Source organism: Pelmatolapia mariae, linkage group LG10_11, assembly GCF_036321145.2.
Source record: "Pelmatolapia mariae isolate MD_Pm_ZW linkage group LG10_11, Pm_UMD_F_2, whole genome shotgun sequence".
NCBI classification, from domain to species: domain Eukaryota; kingdom Metazoa; phylum Chordata; class Actinopteri; order Cichliformes; family Cichlidae; genus Pelmatolapia; species Pelmatolapia mariae.
The window spans coordinates 18,541,812-18,568,938 of NC_086236.1; the positions used below are offsets into that span (position 1 = coordinate 18,541,812).

Sequence of the window (27,127 nt, forward strand, 5' to 3'; positions counted from 1 at the left end):
CAATTCCTGCATTTGTACTACCTTATGTAAGCCAACAATGATCAAGAGATTCAATTGCTTATTACATGTACTATCGAAATAGGAGTTTCAATTCCTATTTAAGTCAATCCTTTGGGAATAACTGATAGTTTAACCTTATCCCTCTTGGAATTCCCTGTGATTGTTTTGCCCAGCTGCTGAGGAACTGGATAGTGTCTTCATTAAACACGTCCTGTCACTTTGATCAGATTTACTCGAGTGCAGCTTTAGACTTCTTTAATTTGCTTTCACCCTGTCACTTTGATCAGAAGAAATATTACATATGCAGCAGGCAACGTGTTTTGTCATGAAGCAACTTCAATCAGCTGAAATATCCCTCATCTAGCTACAGAACTAATGCCGTGACTTTCGTTGAAGTTCGAGCCTTTGACTTTTTCCATCTCCTTCAGAAGTCTATTTCAGTTACAAATAATTAGGCTTTGATTGCAAAAACATGCAAAGCATGAGGGATTACTTCAACATTTAATGTGCATTTGCTTTGATTCAAAGAGGTAGCTGAAATGCTCCATATGTAACTGTGGCTGGTTAGCTTAGCTTAGCACGAGGAACACATAAAAGCACATTTTATTTTCTCTGAAAACAGGAATCTCTAAGGCTCACTAATTAACACATATGTCGTTATAATTTTTCTCACATTTTAACATGCAGTTCTCACATCAGGAATGTGATTCTCATCAGTCTTAATGCAGTTCTTAAAACACCTACTGTTTCTTCTTCTTCCATCTGCTCCCTTTAAAGGATCATCTGCCTCTGTTTTAACCTATCCCCTAAGTCTCACTGCCATCCTATAAACCTTTCATTCACTGTTGCTGCTACTGTGTACTGCTAAAATATTAAAATATTTATGTGTTTTCTTGTTTTTAATCTCAGGTGCTCTGATAAATTGGTTTAAAAAGCATTACTGATTTGAGAAATCAATGAAGAGTGGTAAGAAGGTAAGAAATGTGTTCCTGATGTGAACATTGCATCAAAGCAATCGAGAAAAACTGAGATCCAAATATAAGAATTACATATTGCACTTATAAAGGATGGTGCTACTGGTTTTCCCACATTATCATTTATCATACAGAGAGGTTTCAATCCTGTCTTCTGTCTCTTTGCAAGAAAGTAATGAAGCATATTCCTGAAATGTCACTTAATGTTTCGAGGAGTATTCTGCTAAGATCTCAACCTTGCAGAGCTTACAACGATTTTCTGTAGTTACTTACTCCATCTGTTGCTGTGACAGTCAGGTCAAACTTGTCCAGTCCCTCATCCCGGTCCAGAGCTGTGCTGGTGCAAAGTTGGCCAGTCTCCTTGTTGATGGTAAACTGGGTTGGCAATGTGTTTCCAGAGCTTGAACCCAGGTTGTAGCTTATAGTACCAAAAGAACCACGGTCCTCATCTGTGGCCGATACCTGAGGGGAAAAGAGACCCCGGGTAAGACAGATGCTTCGCCAGTGCCAACTAGCCTAAGAGACACATAAGGATTTCAAAAACCATCACATCCAGCAGGTCCCACAATCTGCATGAAATAAATCCTACATGTGTCATGACTATTATATATGAGCTAAGGGCCTTTCTGTTATCACAATAATGTCCCATAACACAATCACCTCATAGGCCCATACATCTGCGCTTGTCCAAATATCACACACCATAGCACTACTTGTTATGATTTCCAGACTACTATAAAAACGAGCATCTGTGAGAGCAATTCTTTTTTATATACCGCAGATTGTGGTATGTAAAAAAAATAGATCTCCCCAATGGTGTGTTTGAAAAGCTGGCAAAAGAAACCATGCATATAGAGGAGAAGAGAAGAGAAGAGAAGAGAAGAGAAGAGAAGAGAAGAGAAGAGAAGAGAAGAGAAGAGAAGAGAAGAGAAGAGAAGAGAAGAGAAGAGAAGAGTAGAGTATGTGGATGTTTATGGAGTCCAGCTTATGGCTTCAAACAAGGCACTAATGGATGTGAAAAAGTCAAGTGGCACACGATGGCTTTCATATCACACTGAACTATGATTCAGACTGATACACACACACCATGACTTGAGAACCACTTAAATACACCTCAGAAAATTTCTCTATTTCTTTCCTCTAAACAGGTCTGCGTGGCCCAACCTCAGACCCATTTGCTCATATTTACCTAACATCCTTTTTGTTTTACCACACAAACTGAAAAGCACCCACCACATAAATATACATTAACCCGTATGTGCTGACAAATTCTATTGAAACATTTATAATACCACAAAGATTTCCTTGCAAAACACAAAATGGAAACGGCCTGTGTTCTCTGGGGTGCTGCTTCTGACTGAAGTTCTGCACGGCTCCATAACTTTGTTTGGTGGCATTTATGGTCCTTATTAAAAGTAACATTGTTGCTCAGATGTCCAAGCCTTGAAGGTGAGCCAAGATCCAGGAGGCCTCACGACATCGCTCCCTCTCAGTAGTACAGTCGCTTCTCTTACGGTAAATCAACAACAGTAACTTACAACATCTGAAATCTTGGATTTAGGTTTTGATGTTAATACAGATTTTATTTTTTTCTGACAAAGGAAGCTTGTCTAAGACACAGTATTATATAGAAAAAAAAACAGCTTTTATTTTCAGACTTGGAGAATATTGGATATTTTTTGTTTAAGAAATAAGCAGTAATTTTATAAGAAAACATTTTAGAAGTTACAGCCCTGGCTAACACCTGGTCTTACCACACTCAGTGCAGCCAGCATATTTTTGGGCTAACACTTCCTGTTCTAGTCACTGCCTACTGATGAGGACAAAAAGCTATAAGAAAAAGCTAAACCAGTGACAGATTATAGCTGATAATTTCAAAACTTAATTATGGTGGCTGCAATCATTCTTTTGTCTCCACACAGATCCAAGCAAATCCAGAACCCAAACTACAAACAGAAAACACATAGATTATCAAACATGGCTACAATGACCAGTCAATATATACATGGTAAATGGATTGGTATTTATATAGTGCCTTTCAACTCAATTGCAGCACTCAAAGCACTTTCTACTACAAGTCTATTTCACCAGGTCCCACACATTCATACGGTGCTTTTTATCTTCACCTAAGGACTTTTATCTAACATTCACACACACACACAAAACTCAGGAGTTCAGTATCTTGCCCAAGGATACAGCAACACGTGGACAGGAGGATTAATCCACCAAACTTCTGACTGATGAACAGCCTGCTCTCCCATCTGAACCACCACCATCCACAGCCATCAATTGCAAATTTCATCGTATAAACATTTCTGCATTTCTTCAGATATGTATGTTTTTGTGTTGCCACAGGATTTTCCCTCCCTGCTAGCTTCTCAAAAGTCATTTAAAATCATAAAATATGCAAGTAAAAGACACGTTCCTTATGTCAGTGCTTGTTATTTAACGATTTTGTCACACATCTGAATCTTGCATTCTGGCCCAGAACCCCACAGAGGACAGGACCACCGTAGCAGACATCCGGCTCGTCTTCCTTCCAACTCAGCAACACATGTCTTCATCATTACACTTACCTATTAGCTACAGATGAACACTACCACCTTGACTCATACTGTTTTTCCTATAGGAAATTAAGACATGGTAATATTAGTAGAGCTCATTTACAGTTGCTGCATTACCATGGCGAGACAGTCGTGGATTTGAGGGGTTATACTGTGCCTCTTTTTTTGGGCTGTGTTTACACCTAAGGGGGATTTAGATCATCGCTGGGACTTCCTATTGAGTACAATGTTGAGACTATGCTATCTTCAGGATCTAGGTTCATGTCTGAATGTTCATCATATCTTCCCGGCTGTCCGTGATGGATTAGCCACCTGTGGTCACAATATTTGGGCCATTGTCCACGTCCTTGTATATATGATGACCCCAATTTTTTCACTAATCATAATTAAACATCCATGACCGCCCACTTGGACATGGGGTGATGACATTGTCACCTCTATATTTACCCCAAAAGGTATGTCTCCATAAAGACAGGGCAGGGGGTGTTCTACCATAAGTAGGGCAACACAGGAGGTGTAATTAAATTTGCTGGGCTTATATGACACACATGGGTTACAGTATTGAAATACTCTTTCTTTTTTTTTAATGGACTTGGACTGAAAAAAAAACCTGCACAGGGAGTCTGGGAAGAAAAAGAAGAGCAGCACATTGATTCTCCACGCACTAAAATGTAAAAACCCAAACAGTATGGTATGGATTCTTCATGCTGGAAAAATATGCAAGACAAAAAACACAAGACTGTGGTAGAAAATGGCTCGAAAGCTCACTTTCACATAAACCACGGTAGCTATAAAACAAAGACAAAATGATTTGTGCTTTCATGCTGCTACAAACCGTATACAGTACAGTGGCTGTGTTGTTCAAAAGCCAAAGTGCGATAAAAAAAAATGCAGAGTTAAAACTACAAGAATGGAGCACATGACAATATCTTTAAAGGAGATGTGTAGCATCAAATCAACAATCCTGAAAAGACATGAGCTTACAGGATCATCTCTGTCATCAGTCATTTTTTCCTCTGTCAATCCATCTGACAGTATGGCACCAGTGTTTAGTTTAGACTGCACAGGCCGGCAGGATGGATGCCATAAGATATCAGAAATTCCCCCTCCAATTTGTTGCCATAACCTACAGCTCTTATCTCGACTTACAAAAAAAGTAGCACAGGTTTAAAGCCAATAAGGTAATCTTGTAAACACACACACTCGACATGTCTTCATAAATCAAGGGGTCTGGTAGGCCAGAAAAGGGTTTCTGCCAGGGACGAATCGCTCCAAAGAGGGAGCCTGCTCTGTGCTCCATGAACAGCCTGCTTCGCCTCTGCTTAACTACTCCTTATCGTACATCCTGGAGGTAAACATGTAGTTACATAGTAACACAAAAACAGACACCCGTCTGTACCTTTTAACATCTAAGTCTCTCTGTGGGTTTGTGCATATTTATAGTCAAGTTATTAGAGAATCTGTTTTGTAAACAAACAGTCCAAAAAGATTCATTTCCTTTTTTTGTGAAGCTCTATAGCCAGACACAGAATTAAGAAGCACATATGGTGCTCGATAACATGAAAGGACAATAATAGTGGTTTTGCAAGTTGATCTTTTATATTTTAGTGGAGCAAAGAGAAACTAATGGCTGCCTGGAAGGTGGTAAATGCCTGAACTGTGGTTCACTTTGGCAGTAATGCTAAGTATACACAATTTGCAGTTAATGGGCTAAATCTTGCAAAACCACTAATGTAGTTACTTTCTTTGGGAACGCTGATATCACACCTGACGTATGAAAAGGCAGAAATTTTTAGAGAAAAGATTGACAAAATAAGCCAGGAATTTACTGATAGCAGCGGGTTAAGATAACAAAAATTAGCCATTAGTACGAGGAACCTCATACCAGAGCTCCGTGTGCAATAAAGCCGTTTGGATGGAAATATTCAACTGAGTAAAAAAAGCAGGCAACATGGCTGAAAATGTCATTTTATTGTAACTAACCTCTAGATCTTGTATGTGAAGTCCTAAATGCTTTCCAAAGTGCATCATCTGAAATTCCATATTTATAACTTCCTTTCTGGCTATGAGGATATGTACCAAAAGTCTTACAGAGCACTTAGCAGTGAAACACAAAATGACTTAAAAAAACAAAAGAAACAATGCTTCACTTAAGCATCTGAATTTGAAATGCATCAAACACTGTTACACATAAAAACACAGTTTTGATTTGCCTATGGTGCAGTCCATTGACTGACTGTATATCTGTTAAAAGGCACAGCTGAAGTTTGAAATAAAAGCCTGCCGAGGGCAATGTGAAAAACAGTCGCGAAGAGCGTGCCGAGTATCAGATTCACCCAGGACTGAGGCTGGGAGCTTTTTTGTCCACAGAGAGCCATTCATCCTTGGCTGGGACAGTAGAAGAGCGATCACTCACCGGAGCATTAGCAAAGAGCCAGACCTCATCATTCATTTGCCTCACTCTTCTTCACAACTGTTCCCTTTTTGTGTCCCTGGTCTCTCTACCTTTCCACTTAGCTTTTCTGTTATGCGCCTACTGTCACTCTAATTCTCTCTGAAAAAGACTGGATGTCTCACCAAGGGTCCACTTAGATGTCAGATACATGCCTCACGCTCTGCCATTCAGCGCAGGTCATGAGTGAAAGAGATTTATCTGTCAGTATTAGTTTGTGATGCAGAGACAGAGCGGTCTCCTGTCTGGGGTGTGGTGTAAGCTAACAGGTAATGTTTAATGATACCAGTGGGTCAAAGCCTTTTTCTTTAGAACTGCCCATACTTTACTTTCACACCTCAATAGATACAAGTATTACATCAGCTGACCCCATTTCAGGTTTTATATGCCCTTACTTCTGTACTAGATTATGCTTTTCCTCTTTTCACCTTATTTTATGTCCTTTCTTTCATTATACTCATGACTTTATACCTTTTGCCATACTCTTTTTTTTTTTGGCACTCTTTTCCAACCCATCTTTTTTCATCTTCTCCAGATGTGGGCACAGGTCCAGATAGATCCTGCTGTTCTCTGCAGTTTGTCTCTGTAAAACATCAGCTAATGTCAAAGGGAGCTTGCGCACAGCTTCTCGGACACAGCTGCGGTTCTGCCGCAGCTCAGGTTCTTTTACAGCTTCTCATGAGAGAGACAGAGAGGGGGAGAGAGCATCTATAAGCTTTGATGGTAAAACCTGTAAAACACAGAGAGCTGTCCTGATCTAATCTACTTTTTTTCCTTCTGACTAGTGCCAGGCCTGAATGTTTATAAAGCCATCATCAGTGGTTGAGTCAGACGGGCCAAGAAGAAGCCTAATATCGATGCTCTACGATGATATCACTACTACAGCTACAGTCTAACTTATTAGCTTTGGCCACCATCTCCGTGGCATTTAACTGCCACTTATTCTTAGTCATGTTTACTTATTCTCTGACAGTTTTTTCCTCAGTTACATAAAAGAAAAACTGTTGTTCTTAGGATTTTTTTTCTAATCTTCATTTTCTTTTCTAGTTTGGCAAAAGTGAGGGTTTTTTTTATTTAAAAACAAAAAACAAAAAACAAAAAAACAAATGGTTGACTGTTTACCATGACTTTCCATGGTCTTGCTCCTTTCCTCCATTAAACTTATTTTAAGGATGTCACTGCACTGCCAGATTACAAAATTAACTTTAATGAGTGTGAGCATATTATAGTCACTTTAAATAATGGCCCCCACAAAAAACCCTCTAAAATTATACCCGTGCTTAATAAAATGGAATTTTTCTTTACATGAACAGCAGTGACCATAAAAGAGCATACTGGATCTGGAGCTAGCTAGTGAGCAGAATGCATCACTGCTGGGTAATTGCACATACACCGAAGCTGTTTGATTTAAAAGTTATTTAAAGGTTACGCAGTGTCAGATGGAGAGAAAGCATTCATTTAACTTGTGTTGCTCTTTTTCCACTCGTACATTCCTTTGCTCTCTAGTGAGCTGCATTCCTCATATTAGGCATTCTCGAGTCTCAGAATCAATCTCTGACTTGCTGTTGCCAATGAGCTAAGGCACTATGGGTACAATTAAGATATATGGAAGGGAAGGAGCGCAGGGAGGGGAAGGTGGGAGAGGGAAATGAAGGAGGGGAAATATCCTGGCAGAAGAACAAAAGGCTGGGCTAACGATAACATGAGACCTTGAAATGGGAAAGAGGAGGATTGAGGCCTCATCTCCCTTCTCCTTCAATATCTATTCCTCCCTTGACCTTTCCTTTTCTTTTATACAGTCTCGACTCTTTTCTGCCCTCTCTCTCTCTCTCTCCCTCTCTTTCATTCGTTCTTTCAGCACCCTATTACGCCAAGTACTTGTTGTCTTTCATGTGGAGTTCACGGCTGGAAATGATTAGGAACATCAAACCTCTGAAAGAAAGGGAAGGGGAGGGAGGTGAAAGAGACCGAGCAAGAGCGAGAGATTGATTTCTATATTTGGAAGAAAGAATGCTATTACTATTAATGAACATAATAAGGGGTGATGGTCACCAAAAACTCTGTTTTTCCTCTGTCTCCCACAAATGTGCATACATACTTGTATACACGCACACAGCGAGTCACATTTCTAAGATGGTCCATGCTGAAAACTTAACAGTAAAGTGTAGCGTAGGTAGAGCTTTAGCCTGTGGAGTTTAACATGCAGACATGTGGTGTTTGTTAGGAAGTTTATCTTTGGGATGCTTCACATGTTAAAGGACACCAGGAACGCTTTACCAGTGTTGGTTTACCAACGTGCTGTCACTCCCTGCTCATATTTAAAGCTTAGCGGCAGATGGGTCGTAGCAGAAATCTGTTACTCTGAAAGGGCGGCTCGCTTCAGCACTTTGAAACAACAGAATGGTGATAGGAGTGGCCATTTGGCTTCACTGAAGTGCAATTATACATTACTTAAAATTGTGGAAAAGGCAGCGCAGCCGTAGGGTTCTACTGACCAAAAGAGATCAAGACCACAATAAGTGAAATGAGTTAAGATCGAGCATATGATCACAACCACTTTGTAGACATGATTACTCCAGATTTTCTTCAACTTCTCTTTCACTTAAGAAGCTAGAAACAAAGACTACTTACTCTGATACATAAATTATCAAAACAATCGGCAGTTAGTTCTGACTGCTCTATTGACTATTTTTATATGAGGTTATTATGTTTTTCCCCCTAAACACACTCCGAATATTACTTTAGATTTCGATTTTTAGTACCATATGACAACGTCAGCCATCAGAATCAAACTATCAGAATATGAGTCAAGAACATATTCGCCATCTCTTTTCTGAAAAAAGGGTTGTGAATGGAGGTTAAAAGAGAGGTCAGCAGGAGATAAAAAGCTGTTTACAGGGATGGACAGTGATAGAGGAGCACAATGTGGGATGACATCACTTTACTGGATTCTGTGGAGTGATAAGAAACGCAGGAGATTTAGATGGTAGCGATCCTATCTTGTGCAAAGCCCTGCAATCTGGCTACTCTTGTGCAATTTTACGTGCGCTGTGTATGTGTGTCTCTGTGCCTGCCTCTCCCCCTCCCTTTTTCAAAGTGAATTCGCTGGGCTCTGACTGACAGCTGGCTTTATCAGACCTATTTTTTACTTATTGTTAAATATTTATAGCCGTTTAAACCCCATCTCAGGCCTCAGTGAACCGACTCTGACTGGTGCAGCAGCTGCTAGCAAAAGACCTGCATATCTGCGAAATACCAGACATTTTATTGTGGCTAGCTGCTAACAAGAAAGCTAATGAGGAGACGGAGGTCAGGTATTAAGATCAAAGAAGGAATGTTGTGTGTGCCACCCAGAGATAAAAAATAACTTTAACTTTCAGGGATGTCACAGCCTGACACCAGAAATTCAGTAGTTGGTACCAAAGAAAATATAAGAGATGGATGTAGTTACCATGACTTTACTCACTGGTTTCTAAAATCCATTATGAAGCCACTGTCGCCATCTTGGTTGCATTTTTAGCACATTTTTATACCACATATAATCCTTAATTGTTGTTTGACTGATTGATGTTACTAGTCATTAAATTCATTTTGGCATTAAGGTACCATAACTATGGGTTTTGGTGACATCTGTTTTAACTTGTGGTCATTCAAATGAGCTTATTATGCTTTTTCTTTTTTTGTCATGTTTAAAACTGTGGATGCTCATATTAAGCCAGGACAGTGTCTTAAATAAAGAAGCCACCATATATGCAAATAGCCCATGTGAGCCAAAGGTTTAGGCTTCACATAGTTCTAAACATTTGATTTCTGATGTTGTCAGGTAGAGGAGATATCCTTAAGCAGCAACCTGCTGTTAAAGAGATTCTCTTTTTTTAGATGGTGAACTGAGGGGATGCACCAATACCCGCAGTAAAGAAGAAAAATAAGGATTATTGTGAACTGTGAATCATGCAACGCTACTGTAGTGGAGCCCATGAAGAAAAACATGAAGTTTAAAATAAGCATAATCGTTCCTATTTAAATGGTCCTAAGCCTGTGTACAATAGAAGCTGTATGTTCTGTAATTATCAAGAGTTTTCAATATTATAGCTGCTTTTAAGCATAATTAGGGAAATCAATATTGCACCCTTGCAAATGATCCTTATTCCGCAATCAAATTCAGACATTTGTGAACTTAATGAGGCTGAGCGCTGTTATGCTGCTGATCAACAGTGTAACTGTTCTGTTTTATCTCAAAGTTATCACACTACTGCAGGAGTAAACCCAATGCATGAAAGTAAGTTCTTCAGGGCACCGTCTTTGATTTAAGCAGTAAGGTCTTTGATACAAAGCAACCAAAGATTGTCACTTATTGTCTTTCAGTTGCAAGTTTGCTTCAAAGATGAGAAGAAAACAGTAATTAAAAAGTAGAGCACAAAGACGGATAGGCGCTGGACCGGCTCAGATGCGGGACTGCTGTCTGAGACTGTCTGAACTGTTGGGCTTTTGAATGAATGAAAGGATGAATGATTGAGAGTGAGTGGCTCACAGTTGCCTCAGGGACACCACTCTGGGTAATTTTAAATCCTCCAGCGATCAAAAACAGCAGTATGTGTTTAAGAGGATGCATCTGTGTTTCTGCTCCAGCATTTGTCTCAGAATGGGAGCAGACGTGTGTGTATATATAAATTTTGGGCATTTCAGTGGTTTATCCAATAAAAACATGACAAAGAGAAAGATCTTGGAATTTCTTTCTTTCTTTTTTTTTTTCCTGAACTGCCACACCACAGGATTTTATTTTCTCGGGTGCTCAAGTCAGTGCCTGGAATTTGAGAGTTAGCATCTGCTTGTTGATTACTGTTTCCAATTTGTATTTTATGTTCGTAGCGCATCTGCAAGGAAACAGAGAAACGGACAGAGGCACAGTAATAAAATTTGGAACCAGTCACATTACCACTTTCTTTACCCCTTTAGGACATCTGCTATCGTGTTAAAGTATATACACAGCAAAAAATAAAATGTATTATCAAGTGAAAACAGTATTTCGGTGCTTTATGAGACTCCTAAAGTTGTCTTAGTTCCGCTCAGTAAAAATAGTTGTCTGTTCTGCTGGTCATTATTTCATTGTGTGGTTTTTGCAAACTAGAGGATGTGTATTCCTATATACAGTATTTTTGTGTGCGTGCGTTTTGTGGAAAGTCGCAGTGCACAGTGAGCAGTTCTGATTAAGGCTATTGATTAGTCCATCTGTGACAGCAAAAAGAAAGCACAGAAACGAGAAGATCAATAGGTGTGACTTGATCGATCTATCATGAAGACAGCTGCTGAGGGAGTAGAAAAGGACGATTTAAACCTTCTCCGGAGATCTAAAAACATTTCTAAATAAGATTCTGTCATCAACAAAGTGAAGACAAAACATCTAAAAAAAAACAAAACGTGGTACTAAGTCAGCCATGCTTTCTTGGAAGACCCATCTCCATGTTTATGTACTCCTGGTGAGCTTATCCTGATAAAGCTGATGTTTTACAGACTTAAAATAAACGTCTTTACCACCATCTTTTCATTAGTCTCAGATGTTTAGACAAACTTTTCTAATCTCGGGCCAGCAGGAAAAAATCCTGCCCTCTCAATAATACGGTTCAAGTTCATTCACAAATAGATACACACAATGACCTCTAAACACGCGACACAACAGTTCAGGCTTATCCTCGTTGATTGCACAGCTTCGCTCCACTTAACCAAAATAGTGTCTATAAGCCTCTGCAGCCCTCCACCAATTTAGTCCAGCTTCCTGGATGTGATCCCTGTGGCCACTGGACAGATTCATCGTGGCCTCATCAGTCACGTGTCAACAGTGTTTCTGCAACACTAAGGACAATGGAGGTAAATTAATTAAGACCAGATGGCAGCCAAATAAGGCACAGTTTTGATTATGGCTACTATATTTTAATCACAAGAGCGCCTTAGCGTCAACATTCATCCATCCTAATTAGGGCTGGGCCCTGATTCAATAGTGTCATGATGAATAAAGCAATTTCCCATAAGTTTTCTTTACACACTGAAAAGCTTTGTCTGGTGAGAGACATCATTACAAAAGGGTTTTTTGATTGTTAAACGCTACATGTAACTTTGCATACATCTGACTGATTGTGAGATGAAATATTAACAGAAAACATGGCGTGTTAACATCGTAATTTTCGACCACAGTGCCACAAACTTGCAAAACACTTATTTCAAAAAGGTTTTTTAAAATTTTAGAGCAACTTGGGAATTTTTGGATGTATCAACTGACTGTGACCACCCTATAAAAAATGGTGTTGTGAGCTTTTGTTTGAAAAGAGAACCCAAACATGACTCACTGAAACGCCACGCACGTTTTTCCACTACTCCCCACTCTCCACCACAAAAAGAGTCAAAACAAGGCAGATAAAAATGGCTGGCCTCAAACAGCCAGAGGTAAACTCCAAAAATCATTCATCACTGTCCCAGTGATTCCTAGTGTCACACGCCCACAGTGCCGCCTCATTGTCCCGCTTTGCCAGATGGAAGGCTTTAAAACAAAGGCTTACTACTACGCTATTTATCTATCACTATCTCCTGCCCGTGCACTACGACTTGCTTAAATCTAGCCAAACTGGAGTTAAAGGATTCTATACTGACATGTTTCCAATTCAAACTCATTGAACCCAAGTCCTCCCTTCGGTGGAGCAGCAGTCTTCGAATCCAGTCGAAGCCTGATTTTCTTCACATAAACATTTATGTTTCAGTGTCATTTTATTTCTCAATCTGTAAACCAACACGCAGCTATGTGGGAGGTTCGCTCTAATAAGGCGGAGTGTGTTTATCATTACGAGTAAGCTGGGTTTTATTGGGGACAGACTAAACCACCTCTGTTTGCCCTCCAGGAATGGTCGCTCATAGAGTCAATGCTCATTTGACAATATTAGTTTCAGGGACGAGGGTCATTCCAAACTGTGTGCCTGTGCTCAAGTGTGCGCTAAGCGCGTCTGTCTGTGATCAAATCAGCGAGCGTCTCAGGGGTCAAAGGTGAGACAGATTTCCAGCTGCGGCTTTCTTTTTTCTCTAACCTCCAGAGACCATGTGCATGCGTGTAACAGGTCAGCTGTAATGAGACTTGAATGTGTCACTGTCAAAACAGGGGAGAGAAACACCTGTTATCTTTGTATAAAAGGGGAAAAAAATTGAGATTTGATTATAGGGAATCAAATTGTGTCATATTGGGCAAAATAAGTGTGTAATCAAAAACACACATGATGTAATTCTGTACAGTTAATCTCACTTTTATTTGTCATTTCTTTCTTTTATATTAGAGCCACACAAATCGCTCAAGAGTGCACATGCGGGTTCACTTTCCCTGAACCCCTCGTCTATGTCTGTGCTTTCTCCAAGTCGCTTCGTGTTTCCCTTGTTCTTCCTGAGGTCGGGCGGTTACTGACCTCCACCTCAGGGAGGTGATAATAGTAAAAGATAGCAGGAGCACCCCCTGAGCTTTGAGCTTACATCTGGTATTGGGTTACTCTGATAGCTGTTGACAGCAGAGAGAGATAGAGAGGGAGAGAAAATCAGAGGGTTTGTGCAAATGCTGTTGTGTGATTTTGTACGCAATTTTATACCAAGTCTGCATAATTTATGTAGAAATCACAATAGAGAGGAAACACGTCTGTGCACGGGGTGATGTCACAGAACTGGGGACAATAAACATTGTTTAATATTATACAAAACAGCATTTAACAAAGGTGAAATCCAGGCCAGACATCAACTAACACTCCTGTATATGACAGCCACTGTAAAAGCTCACTCACGCTCTTCCTGTCTCTCGTTCACACACACTGTACGTACACCAGTATCCCTGTGCAGCCACAGGCAGAAATTAATACAAATCCTCTGATTTTTTTTTCCCATGTTCACATCAAGTTAAGTCCTGCATGTCATTCATGATAGTAAAAATTATGATTTATAAACCTTTTATAACACTTGTAGTTGCACACTACTAAAATATAAGCAATGTTCTCAGGTCTCATAAAGGCAATCTTGGAAACAACCAACAATAGGACTTTTGGGGGGGACACTGAAATACAACCAGATGTTCTGTAGTTGACAACATTAGTCACACATTTTACTGCACAGCATAAACCTTGATGTCTTTTGTCCAATTTGGACATTTTCTGGCCACCTGGACCCAAAAACTACAAGTATTACTTCAGTTTTATTGCAATTCATCATTGCTCCTCAGGCTTCAAACAGAAATCACCACATTGTTGAAATCTTACCGTGGTCGCTTGCCCGAAAATGTTTGTATTCTGAGGTCATGCAGACATCTGTTACTTGAGAGCTGATATGCAAAGAGGACGAGAACTTCACAAGCTAATAGTAAAATTGTGTAATGTGTGTGCATTCGTGCGGATCATTTCTGCAGCTAGATATCACCCTGACCTCGTGCAGTTACTGCTGTTACATTTGCATCATGCTTGTCAAACAACAGGCAGCAAAGGTCAACGGGTGTTAATACTGGACCTCAGACTGACAATGGAGCTAAGTTGATTGTGCAGTTAGTAGTAACAGACAGCTATGATAACTGGATTAGCTTGTCAATGGCCTAGCTTGAACCACAGCCAGCATAAGAGATGGGTCACTTGCAGGTTACTATTGAGGGAAACAGAGACGTTCTTCTATCTTTGTTAATGCTCATCAGCATCTGAGTCTAAAGCTGAAACGAATCACGGTCTGCAAATTTAATACTGAGAAGGTTACACTATTTGGTCCCATGCAAGACTCCAAGGGTCACAGACTCTAACGACTGCAGATGGTGCTTGTTGGTCATTTAGAAAGTTAGACCCACTATGCACCCACACGAACACACAAACTGCTGAATGATCACCAAGCTATTACATCTTAATGAATTCTATTGATTAGCTTTTTTCTGCTGAAGGTTCAGGAGACAAACCCTGTCTGCTCTACACACACACACACACACACACACACGCACGCACACAGTTCTGCCTAATTGACCTGCAGAGACACAAGAAGCCTCCATGTGTCTGAGTAGAGAGTATTAGACACCGCAATTACAAATTCATACACAGCCTGAGGGGGTGAAAAACTAGCTTATCCTTGTTAAATTAATTTCCTGACTCTGCACATGTGAGGTGAATATGAGGAAGTGGTGAGAAACACAGTCCTGATTCCTAAAGCACCTGTTAAACCACAGTTCGTGCAGAACCAAAGCCTGATCCGGCAGAAATGCCGTGCTTCGATGAGGCAGCCAAGTTACTCTTGGGATAAACTGTTCTGTCCAAAGGTATTTCAGCTGCTTAAATCTTCCTCGTCTTTCTGTTGTTTTCCCCTTGATTCAGCCCTCGTGCTTTTCATCTGTTCTCATCAGTTTCGTGAGAGGGGATTAAAGTTAATTGTTCCTTTGTGTCGGCAACTTTCTCTCTCATTTGTTTCTCTGTCCCTCTGATATTGCCGCTAACTAAAGACAGCCACTGATGACACTGATGGCTCTGTCAAGCAGCAGGGAACCTCGCAGACTGAAGCAAGCAGCAGAGGGCTTTTAATACCAAAACATACTTGGTAAACCAGGTTGTCAGTGCTGTAGAGCATCTATCAAACGTGTAGAGGTACACAAACATACATGTGGATGCTGTTCCCCACAATTATCATCTCATCCTCCACGGTCAGCTCAGCCAACTCAAATTTCCAAGAAAAACAGGTTGGCTATGCATGATGCAGCCCTGGGGTCAGAGATGCAGCCAGCTCATGCTGGGAGCAAATCAGGCAAGAAAAGGGGGGGGTTAGTACAGTACAGTAAAGGGGGCTATTGCTGCACATCTACAGACGTGCAGAAAGAAGACTTAAATCAGCTGCCATCCGCACTTCATCAATCAGCTCTCTGGGAAATAACTTCTCAACACAAAGACAGACCTGACGCACAACACAGCAAAGCAGTAGCTTCAAACAAAAACATTGTGGACAAGAACCGGGGAGACGGAGTCTGAGCCACAGATTACTCCATTGTCTCCAATAAAACGCTATAAAAGCACACCACAGGTATTCAAAGGAATGCTGAATGCTTAGACAGTTACTTTATCTGAGTGTTGGGAAACTAAAAATCTTAATTGCTTGAACAGAAGTGTGGAAGCAAAGATAAGCGGGAATAAAGATTCATTTAAAGCTGACTAGTCTCTATACAGAGACACTTTGGCTTCAAACAAAGAAATAATAAGTCTCCGGCAACTGATAAGTTGAGGGGCTTTGTCTGTCTTCATCACTAAATCTTTCCTATTATTTGTATCTCAGCTGCTTTCATCCACAGCGCTAAATCATTTTCACGCCATCTCTGACATCATCATAAAAAAAAACTTTGTCGATTACCTCATGTCTCAGGCTGAAAGTTTTAGCTAATTTACCCACACACGAGACAGAAAGAAAAAAGTGGTAAAAGTTGGATCGTGCACAATGTCGCTGACTCCATAAGTACTAATCAATCATAAGGACAATTGACTGCAAATCAAATACAGAGGAAACTAACTAATATGTCCTATGAGTACTGATATGTTGTCATCTAAAAATCCCATATACCAGCCAATATTTTTTTCTTTCAGATACATAAACATAGATTTTCCTACCATTGTTACGAGTAGCTATTTATTTGAGTCCTTAAGAAGAAAACATGACAATACAGTTTAAAAACACTCTTCATTTGTGAACTTCTAGTCTGTTAATCAGCACTACCTGTCTCTCTATCTTGTATCCTTACAGTTTATGGAAGCAGCTTGCTAACCAAGCTTGTTAGCATTAGCTTATCACTTAGCACTCCGCTAATGCTAACCACGCTTGTTAGCATTAGCTTATCACTTAGCACTCCTCCTTCTTGTTCACATGTGGCAACTTTTGTCTCTAAAAAGCCAACATTGTGCCAACCAGACTGGGTCATGATTTCTAAAGCAAGACACTGTGTTTCTCAGATCTTTTTTGGCCTTTTAAATACCACAAAGCAACAGCAAGACTTTTTGTTTTCTTCACGCAGACAGTATGCTGTTTGAAACTAGGCGACTCACACCAATCTCAATGAATAAACAGCACTAAATGTCAGAAAAGCATGTGAACTTTTCCTTTGTGACTGTATAGAAAATGGTTTACATGGCTCATGGGTCAGGTAGGAGGGCCTCTACACAGGAATTTGCTTAGCACTCCAGGGAGTTCGGGACAGGCTGCGATGAAGACCAAACAGAAATGTTGGACACGATCAGTTGCACTGTGCCGTATAAATCATAACGCACTCATCATTGCCATCCAAGATAGGAAGAAAGAAGGAGGTGTAAACAGAAGTCAGTCAGGAGTTAAAGGGATGGAAGAGCGATTACACTAATGTGTATGATGCTGAGAGATGAGGTGATGACGTGTAGTGAAAGTGTCGGTGTCAGGATGCGTTCAGAGGAGTGGAAATTGTTACACTAAGTGTGCATGAGGAAAAGTGCGTAGGAAGGGAGGGAGAGAGAGAGATGAACTAATGTGGTGTTTTGAAGATATGAGACAGGGGGAAGAAAGACAAAGCAGCGGGGAAAGACCAGAAAGTCAAAAGAAACAGAGGAGAGAAGTTTGCCTAAGGAAAATGATGGTAGGATAAACTGTTATCATTGTGTAGACTTTTATTTGAAATGTGCTTACTAAATGGGAAGACTTAACTCTTTCAGTTGTCCATTTCGGCATCAAGTTCACCCACAAAGGAGGCGATGAAGGTTAGGAGGTTTAGCTAAGAGTTAGAGGGGGGATTAGCTTCAAGTCACGGGGTAAACAGACCTCCAACACAGTGAGTCAAGGGGTTCAACGTAGGAGGCGCTGACTAAGATGCACTAAGCCACACAGTAATGGGAAATGACGGGGTCCCAGCTATCACATGGCTGGTCACACTAAAGCTGCCTGGGAGTGGGATGAGAGGGGGCGGTAGACTACGGGTGGCGCAGATTATTACCCAGATCAAAGCAAAGTTAGAGCAGATTTGGGTTTCAGTAATGAGAAAACAGAGCCAATATGTGAGACGAAGGCAGGATGAAGATGTAGAGATACAGTAAACAAGTTAACAGCTTAAATAATAACAACCTCTAGTCATTGCTCACCTCAAACTCCCACTTTTAGGTAAAGAAAACAGGTTTAAACAGGAAATGTGCATCTGCTGTGACAGATTTGCATCCCACTGCTCCCTACTTTCCCAACCCCCACTATACCATACTCCTGCCAAAAACAGCTTCTGCTCATGCTTCCTCTCTGTTAGCTCACCCTTAAGTGTATTTACTTGACCTCTGAAAGATATCAACATGATGATATTTTTCTCACTCCTAAACTCCCCCCCTACACACACGGCTCAGATAGCAGTATCGTGCCTTAGCCAGCAAAGCTTACCCTCGCCAGGGTCACATTTAGCTCAGCTCAGCACTTACGAAGGAGAACCACAGAGGGACAACTGATACAACTGCAGAAGAGAGACAGTGGCGAGAGCAGAATAAGATATAACAACAGAAAGGTAAAAAAACAAAAACAAAAAAAGACAGGGATGGAGGGGCGAAGCTTACAACAGGCTAGCTTTGGGGGAAAGGTGGATCTGTGTTATCTTGAAAGGCTTATTGGTTTTTTCTTTATTACACTGCATGCCCGCTCCATGTATTAGCTGCAACACCTTAACCAACACATCCATATATGAGGAACCACTAAGCACTAGCTTGCGCAAATGTATCTTTTTAACGCGTTATGTAGCAGCTACATGTCCATGGGACGTTCTACTCAGCAGCAAAAGTCCAGCATGCAGCTTTATGCCCCCATGTGACAAAAAGGCCATCTCTTACAGGTATCAATGAAGCATGAAAGGAGGCTAATTTCAGTGACGGAAACGACGGCAGCTGCTTGAACATGTAGAAACAACATGCCACTGTAAATTTCCATCTCAAACACATTGCTCCCAAAGGGGCCAGTCAAAACAGACCCGTCAAACTCAGTTAGCAAGCCACTATAGACATACAATGGCGCCTTGTGTGGAGGGCCAACCAAAACTTCTCCCAGGTTCCCCCTTTCTGGCCCATCTTTTCACTGACAGGGTATTCACCTTTTAAGCTGCTTCCTTTTATACCTCAGTTTCCCCTGTATTATATCCCACTCTCCTACTCAAGTCCATTTTTCGATCCTGGTCACCCCAGTCTTACTTTCATGGTCTCTCTGTCTTCTGACTCTCTTTTATTGACAGCTTGTCTCCACTGCCTTGAGCTCTAAAGGCAGTGTGTGCAATATTCTTTGCTGCGAGTAAAACCCAGAAAGCCAGGCTAATTGCCTGTTAAACTACAAACTGATTTCTTTTCCTTCATCCCATCTTTAAATCAATTTTATTTAAAGTGAATGCAATCCATCTGTATTTTTAAATCTTTACATTTCTGTCCAAGTCATCTTCATAGCAGTGTTTCAGGTTTTAACATTTTGTGCATTTTTTTTATTCTGTTTTCAGTTTTGGTTACAGTGACAGGGTGTGTCGCATTCATTTTTGGGTGTTTTTTTTTTTTTTTTTTTGCGCTGCAGTCCACTCTCATTTTGGTTTTGTCTGAGGAAGCGAACCCAAAAATATTTCTGGTTGAGTATTATTTTATTTTCAGGGTGCACTGTGTTTCCTCTGCTGTACATTCATCCAGCAGCGGCTGCACCGCACTGCGGGAAAAAGTCAGCCAAGCTGTAAGGAAACCTGACAGATAAGATACTAATCATCATCACTGTCCTCCCACAAACGCAGCACTTTTTATGATTTTCTGAACTCCTGTGTAGTTTCATTTTAATAAAACTTTAAGCTCGTTATGTTTCTGTACTGCAACAAGCTCTGAAAGCGAAAATGGGATTGCCATCTCATTTTTTTGTCTTAAGCAGACCACAAGCTAAAATTGACTCCAACTCCTGCTGTTCCCAAAGACACAGCACACAACCACCGTGCACACATACTGTAAACAATGTTAGTGATGAACAGATGGGGATGTTCAGTTTTTCCCCCCTACAAAACACTAGTTAGAAAAACAGGAAAACAGCTTCAGAAATACAGTTACTTCTGAGAAGAATAAAATATTTAAAGGTTCTAACCATTAAATTATTCCCATGATAATTATTTTATTCTCATGATGGCACTGATATTATCTTTCAATCAATGTGACATTAACGAGGCTGTGAAAAGTCTAAGATTTAGCTTTTATGATGCACACAACTGTGCGCTGATGCCAACACTGATATGAATATTTGCATGTGACATCATCTGGCCCTAACCCACAAAGGGACTGCCAGAAACCCTTAAAAGCAGGAAAAATCTATTAAAGCCGTCCTCAGTCGTAACCTTGCCAGGTCTTTTCAATCCCCGGTAGTTTAAATCTTTGTTTTTGCCTTTTCCATCTTCTGCATCCCACTCCCCTCCTCCTCCTCATTTTCTGCACACTTCAGTCAGTGCCAGCCTCTGCTCCCTTTGTTCTCTACTAGGTGTGGCCGATGACAGAAGGCTAGGGGGCAGTAGACTCAGGCACTGCTCGAACACCGCTTCACTGATTTGCTGCTTTGAAGCTTTCGCTAATCTCCAGCACTCGCTGTGGCACACACTGGCACAGAGATGTACAGCCTGTGAGTACATGCACGCAGGCCTTCAAACATCTTTGTGAACGTCTCTGAACAAAGCATGCAAATGGAGTTATGCTGTGGCGTGTACAATAAGAGTAAACACAGAGTTCTAAAGCAGACATCTGGAAAACTAAATCTGCAGGTGCACAATTAGGACTCATAATTAGGATTACAACAGCTTCCATTAAAGAAATAGCCCCATCATTGTGTTTTAGAAAAATGGCAAACTGAGCAGCGTCAGGTTCAGAAAACAAAGAAGGCTGAGTGGGGTCACACACACACACACACCCAAACTCAGCTGATTACTTCACTTAAAGGTATTCATCATTAACAGTGTCTCTGAATGGGCCAGCTAATAACAAAGCACAAAGATGAGGCATAATGGTTTGCTAAAGACTTCACTTTTCTCCTACACTTAACAAATCGCATGGATGGTGTAAGAAAGTTTCCTCCCAGATAAGATGGGATTTCAGCAATTTTGAAATGTTTTCTGAAAAAATTCTGAATAAAAATCTGAAGAATGGAAACTGACATCTCTTTTACTGGAACATGAGCAGAATTTACCACAGCCGAAAGCAAAATGCCAATCTGAAATAGAAACAATGAGCACCCTGTGAGTCACTGTTTTGGTATCCTCATACACAAAAAGTGTTGCCTCGTGGCATTCTCACTTCAAAACCCAATGCTCTGATTTGCTCTTTGGCACTCAGCTGATGCAGATATCTGTCTGCAATCATCGCAGCAGCTAAATATAAATACTGTTTTTGGCTGTTTTTGTCTATGCTGACAGAAATAGACACATTCAAGCTCTGTATATGACACATTTGTGTCATATACAGAGCTATTTTGGTATCCGACCTGCGAGTCTGATGAACCCATCCACGGTCAAGCCAACTGTTGTAATTAGAGTAAAGTCATTCTACAGTTCTGCTATGCCAGACTTTTTGATTATATATGATAGGAGCTAAAATGAGCCTGAAAAGTTGCACTCAATCAATGCATCATTGCTACATGGCACTGCACGGATTTTTCCATTACATAAGTTGCCCAGGCTACGTGAAATGTATGACAAAAACAAAGTTCTGCACAACAATGAGCCATTCCAGTTTAACAGGAGAGCCTTTGGTTGAGTTTCTTCCATATCCCTGGCATGAATGTGAGTGGGTGTTGCATGAATGAAAGCACTAGATTAAATTGTCACCAATGTGCAAGCAAGTTCTGTCCTGTTCTGCCTTCCCTTCATCATGTCCCGCATCACGGTCTCTGCAGTCTTTATCACAGACTGCTGCTGGTGTAAACAAGGCTCTTGGCCAGGTGTATTAGGTGTCTTCTTAGTCAAAGCCTATACAGGAATACAGCCATACTGGCATGACTTAATTCAACAATAGCGAAATGCAGCTAAGTGGAGCATGATGGTTTTGTCATCATTGAATATCCCTGCCTGCCTAAAATGGGCTTTCAAATAAAACCACAAATGAGAAAGAGAAGCCAGTGGTTAAGAGTTGCACTAAAGGATTATTTCATTTTTTCTTGAAATGCTAGACCACCCACACACTGAGACATAAACATAAGCTTAAAACACATCATCGCAGAATAGCGACATTTCTTAATCCTATGATAACTGAATCTACAGAAAAATGGCAAAGATAATAGTTTGACAGGCATAAAATTGTAGCTTTTGCATCAACAAGATTGACATTTCTTTGCATGGTGTCCAGTGTATCCTTAAAACAATGAAGCACAACAAATTGGACAAGTGGAGGACAAAAAATAACAGATCTGAAATAAATTATCTACAGCTGATAAACAATATCAGAAAAAATATCTGACACAGGACCTGAGATTCATCTGGAGATTCAGTCGATCCATCTGCTGTTCACTGAAGCCTCATCAGAAAAGGTCTCAGTGGAAGGGTTGCTGTCAAGAAGCCATACTTAAGGAAGGGAAACAGGCAGAAATGGACTGAAAATCAGTGGCAAACATGTCCTATAGAGTGATGAATTCAAAAATGTCTGAAGATTACTAAAAGAAATCACATAAAAGCTTGCCAAAGAGAGTTCAGGCTATGTTGACGAAACAAGTGATGTTTAGATGTGCTAGATATGCTGACTGTAATGAGACCAAGAACAAGGAGTTCATGTTATTGGGTGAACTGAAAAAGTGATTTTTGATGAATAAATCAAAAAGTTAGATTATCTTTCAAAGACCTTTCAGCTTTTGCCCTGGCCTTGATTCCTTGTTTGGGGTAGTGGTGGACTTCCAGTTTCTTGGACCGGACACTGTGGTGTGAGACTGTCTTAGAACTGAGACAGGAAATGATGCGATAACTCAGGAACTCGCCACTATTGTTAGGACCAAAAACCGGAAGCTCTGCTCAGGACGATATGCTCAAAAACTGGACGTCTGTGCTGAAATCACACAAGAAGCACATCCACATGGAGGCACCACAGAAAGAGAACAGACACACACCCTCAAATATACTATGTGAACATAAAGATATGCTGATGATGATATTTCCTCAAAAAATAATCAAGAATTTAATGTGTTACATTTGAGTATAAATCTGTACATTTGAGAGTCTACATATTTGACTAATGAAGAAATGAAAAGATAAAGTATTAATAAGAAAGAATAAAAAGCTGGCTATGCATGCTGAGAAAAAAAAATTTGGTTAATCAATAACCCATGAAAGAACTATTAAAAATTTGGTGAAGACCCAGGTGAAGTGAACCTGAGTGCATGCTTTGCAAACAGAAAGGAAGACGTTTTTGCCAAACTGGATTTTGCACGTTCTCATCCCACAGACGTGCGGGGCGTCGTTGCTTTTTCTGAAACCTTGTGATTGAAGACGATAACCCCAGCAGTCACTTACTCGCTAGACTGACTCAACAATTGCAGTTTGCTGACATGCATTTCACACCTCTCCTGCACAGAATCAATTAAACCCTCTTACTGTATAGCCCCAGGAGAATATGCACAACCCTCCTTCTCTCATCCTTTCTGTCACACACATAATACGATTTCCAATGTCCAAGTCTCTGTGTTGCACACAGCACTCGTTTACACATCTTAAACTCTTTATCAACATCCCAGATTCTCCAAATTTTCTCATACCAACCGAGCATAGACGCGTAGGAAACAGAATTGGTAGACACAGCGTAGAGCCTTGAAATGGCCTCAAGGAAGCCATGCTTAGCTACGTTGAGCATGCTCTCTTTGTATAGCTTTCTCTTTGCTCGTGCAGATCTGCCATCTCCATTCACTCGGCGAGCCTCATTATAAACGAGAACAAAAAGATGCATGTCAGTCAGAACATGATGGAAAAAATGGAATTACTTCATGCTACCCACAGCTACAGAGACACTGTGCTCAAACGTGCGTGAAAGTATAAATATGTGTACATAATTGAGCACCCAACAGTGACGGGGAGACTATATTAGGCGTTAGGGATTACATGTGAAAACCAATCTCGCCCAGCCATGACCAGTGCTCTGTAAAATAATAAAGAATAAAATCTTTGCAGAAAGAAGCTGAGGTGAAATGGACATATCGTTGGTTCATTATGGGAGCACACTGACAGGAGGACACATCTGGATTCTTCATGCAGTCATATCAAGTGGTCTCTGAGAGCGTTTGCATTGGGACTTATGTGCAGTTTGCAGTTTGTGTGTCAAAATCCATCATTTAAAAATGGTGACAATCAACTTTGAGATAGATAATAACTGACAAAGTTTTAATGGCCTTGCTGTGACATTAATAGGAATAATATTGTTATAATATTATTAACACAAGGATTTAATATACTGCCTTCCCATTGTTTGAATTAATCCGTCTATCTTAATTAATGCAGCTGTTTTTCTATCCCCGGTTCCATCTTGGTCCTGTTATCCAAGTAAACAGTGGCGACAGCAGATAATATAAACCAAGCTTGTTGTTTGCTTGCGTCCATATCCCCATTGCGAAATGATTTGATTGCTCCCTTGATAAGGTAAAGCATAATATACAACAGCTCGTCGCTGTATGTGATATTCTCAGGCTCTCCAGTCACTGATTCAGAGGAACTAGAAGGTTGCGCATAAGCTTTGAAAGTAAAACGAAAGAGCCTTGATCAACATGCTGCTCACATATGATGGTATTAGACACAAAACAGAATCGTAAGGAAACTTTGATTTGATTCTGAAATATAAAGACCAGGTTTAGGGTACGGTCTGTTTCTGTTCCGTCAATACAACATCTAAAGTGTACCTCCTTCTGTCAGCTCAGGGAATGCACTGCCTGGAAGAAATGAATCGGTTGTCTTGACATTAGAGTGTAGGAGGGAAAAAAATCTCAGAAGGAATTCAATTCCAGAAAATTATTTTCAGCATGGCAGAGTTCAGATAGAGGAGGAATAACCCTGGTACTTGGCTTACCAAAGTTAGAGCTAGGCGTGCTGTGATGTACGTAAAGTCTGAACAGCACAGCAAGTGGACATGCAGTATAAACATCTAGGGCTGACGCTTTGATGCATTCTGTCTGGTTTTGGGAAAGTGGTCCTCTAAACAGCACCTTCATACCAGCACATGATCAATAGGCCTGTAAATGTTTTAGCACTGACGCTACAAGGGGCATAAAATATTGAAGCGCAAGAGTGAAACACAATCTCCTGGGATATAGCATGGAGCAGGAGGGGGGTAACCCAAGAGAGCCAGGCAGCATTATAAACTACCCTCAGTTACCCTACACCAGCGTTTGAGTGAGGAGACAAAGACAGAGAACAGAGCCTGAGACTCTATCTCGATGATTTGATTGATCTTTAATTCAGTTTGTGATTGGTTCCCTGATATCATTTTCAGCACTTCATCAATCACACTTGTGACTGTCACGGGCAGTCACTGGTAAAATGATCTGTCCTCACAAGACAAAATACACATAAACAGACTCAAGGAGATTATGTGTAATTTGTTTACATATAAACCATTACATAGTTCGAACACTGGCTTCCCATTCAACAACCGCTGACATGACAAATTACCTTTAAGCACTCCACTTCCACTCACCCGCATTCTTACAAACACTCTTCCCAACCCTGGCTCCACATGATTTACTTGCATGTATATACACCAAATGAAGTCAAACCCAATACGCACTGTATGCACAATACATCTAGAGCATACACTTCAGGTAACTTCAAAATGCGGCCCATTGTGCAGTAGTGGAGCTGAACTCAGGTTACTGCGGGTGTTGAATGACAACTAGGCATGAACGAGCGAAAGTTAGGCCTGAATGCGAGTCCAGCTTTACGACACGAGTAACATGATAGGCTGTATTTACGACAAAGGAAGCTGACCTCTGCTCGGTAGGAAGCTGGGTCGAGGGAGAGGACGCAATTCAAATATGACTGTTGGAATGAAGGTTCTAGCTTGTTACAGCTTTAATCTAGTGTTTTGTATGTTTATGCAACGTTTTTTGGCATGAAATAAACACAGAAACGCTGATACAACAGGCAGGTTTCAATTTTTTTTAATGGGTTGAGAAGAGACAAACCCCTTCTGCCGCGCATGTTCAACTCCAAATTACACCTTTCCTGATTTACGGACTTTGGAACTACACTATTAACCCGAATGACCCCGTGAGGATCTCCAGCAGGGACACAGAAAAACATGCTAATGATCATTCTCAAGTGTCTCAAGTGAGACCCTTCAATCAAAGTATCAAAACCTCAAAACCTATTCAACATGAGAATACAGTTTACCTTGTTACCTAATTTTAACTATTTTTGCTCTGTTTAGCAATTGACAGGCGTAGCATTTAATTTATCTTCCATTTCATCTCACTGATAACAGATAAAAGTCAAAATCTTGCGTCTGTGGCAAATTTCACAGGTGCCAGTGTGTGACGTACTACAAAAGAAGTGTATGCAGGCCATCTAACCCAATCTAACAGTACATTTTAGCATTATGTGACAGGGGTTTTCGTTCAAGGCTTGAGTAGTTTCACTTCCCCTCTACATCTTCTTGGACATTGTGTGAGAAAGATGGGGCTGACAGATGGCTTAAGGTCCCAACTCACCACCTTGCATGAGTAGCAGGTCCTAGGCTCAGCTCTTATCCCCCTCCCCAATCTTTATATCAGCCCCCACTCTTAACCTAATCAGGGAGATGGATAAACCAGACAAGCATATGTGAATATTTACATACGACTGCTACGTCTATCCCTAAGGGTAAAAAAGACTGAAAGAAGGAGGCAGCGACGATAATAGTGAACTTAGTTGTGTAACACAGACAAAGAAACTGAGATAACAAAGCTCTCAAGATTTCTACCATCCTTTAGCCTAGTCAAAGTCTTCCTTGTGCCTTCTTTTATGCTACCAAGCCACTGCCATTGCAAATTCAAATCAGCAATTAGACTAATTTCCTCACAGCTGACTCACCCTGGAGGAGGTCAGCATTAAACTGTATGCCAGATGGAGAATACAGAGCTACAGGCTGAGATCATTGTTGATAATTCACTTTTTCCCACCA

General features: G+C 40.7%; 1 protein-coding gene across 1 annotated transcript in view; it reads right to left on the minus strand.

Moving 5' to 3' along the window:
- The window catches only part of LOC134636209 (protocadherin-16-like), an 85,610-nt gene that overhangs the window by 21,081 nt on the left and 37,402 nt on the right, over positions 1–27,127 (minus strand). Inside the window, exon 5 of the mRNA XM_063486088.1 lies at positions 1,248–1,436. Within this exon, the coding sequence (XP_063342158.1) occupies positions 1,248–1,436 (189 nt within the window). The remainder of the gene's footprint in view (positions 1–1,247; positions 1,437–27,127) is intronic.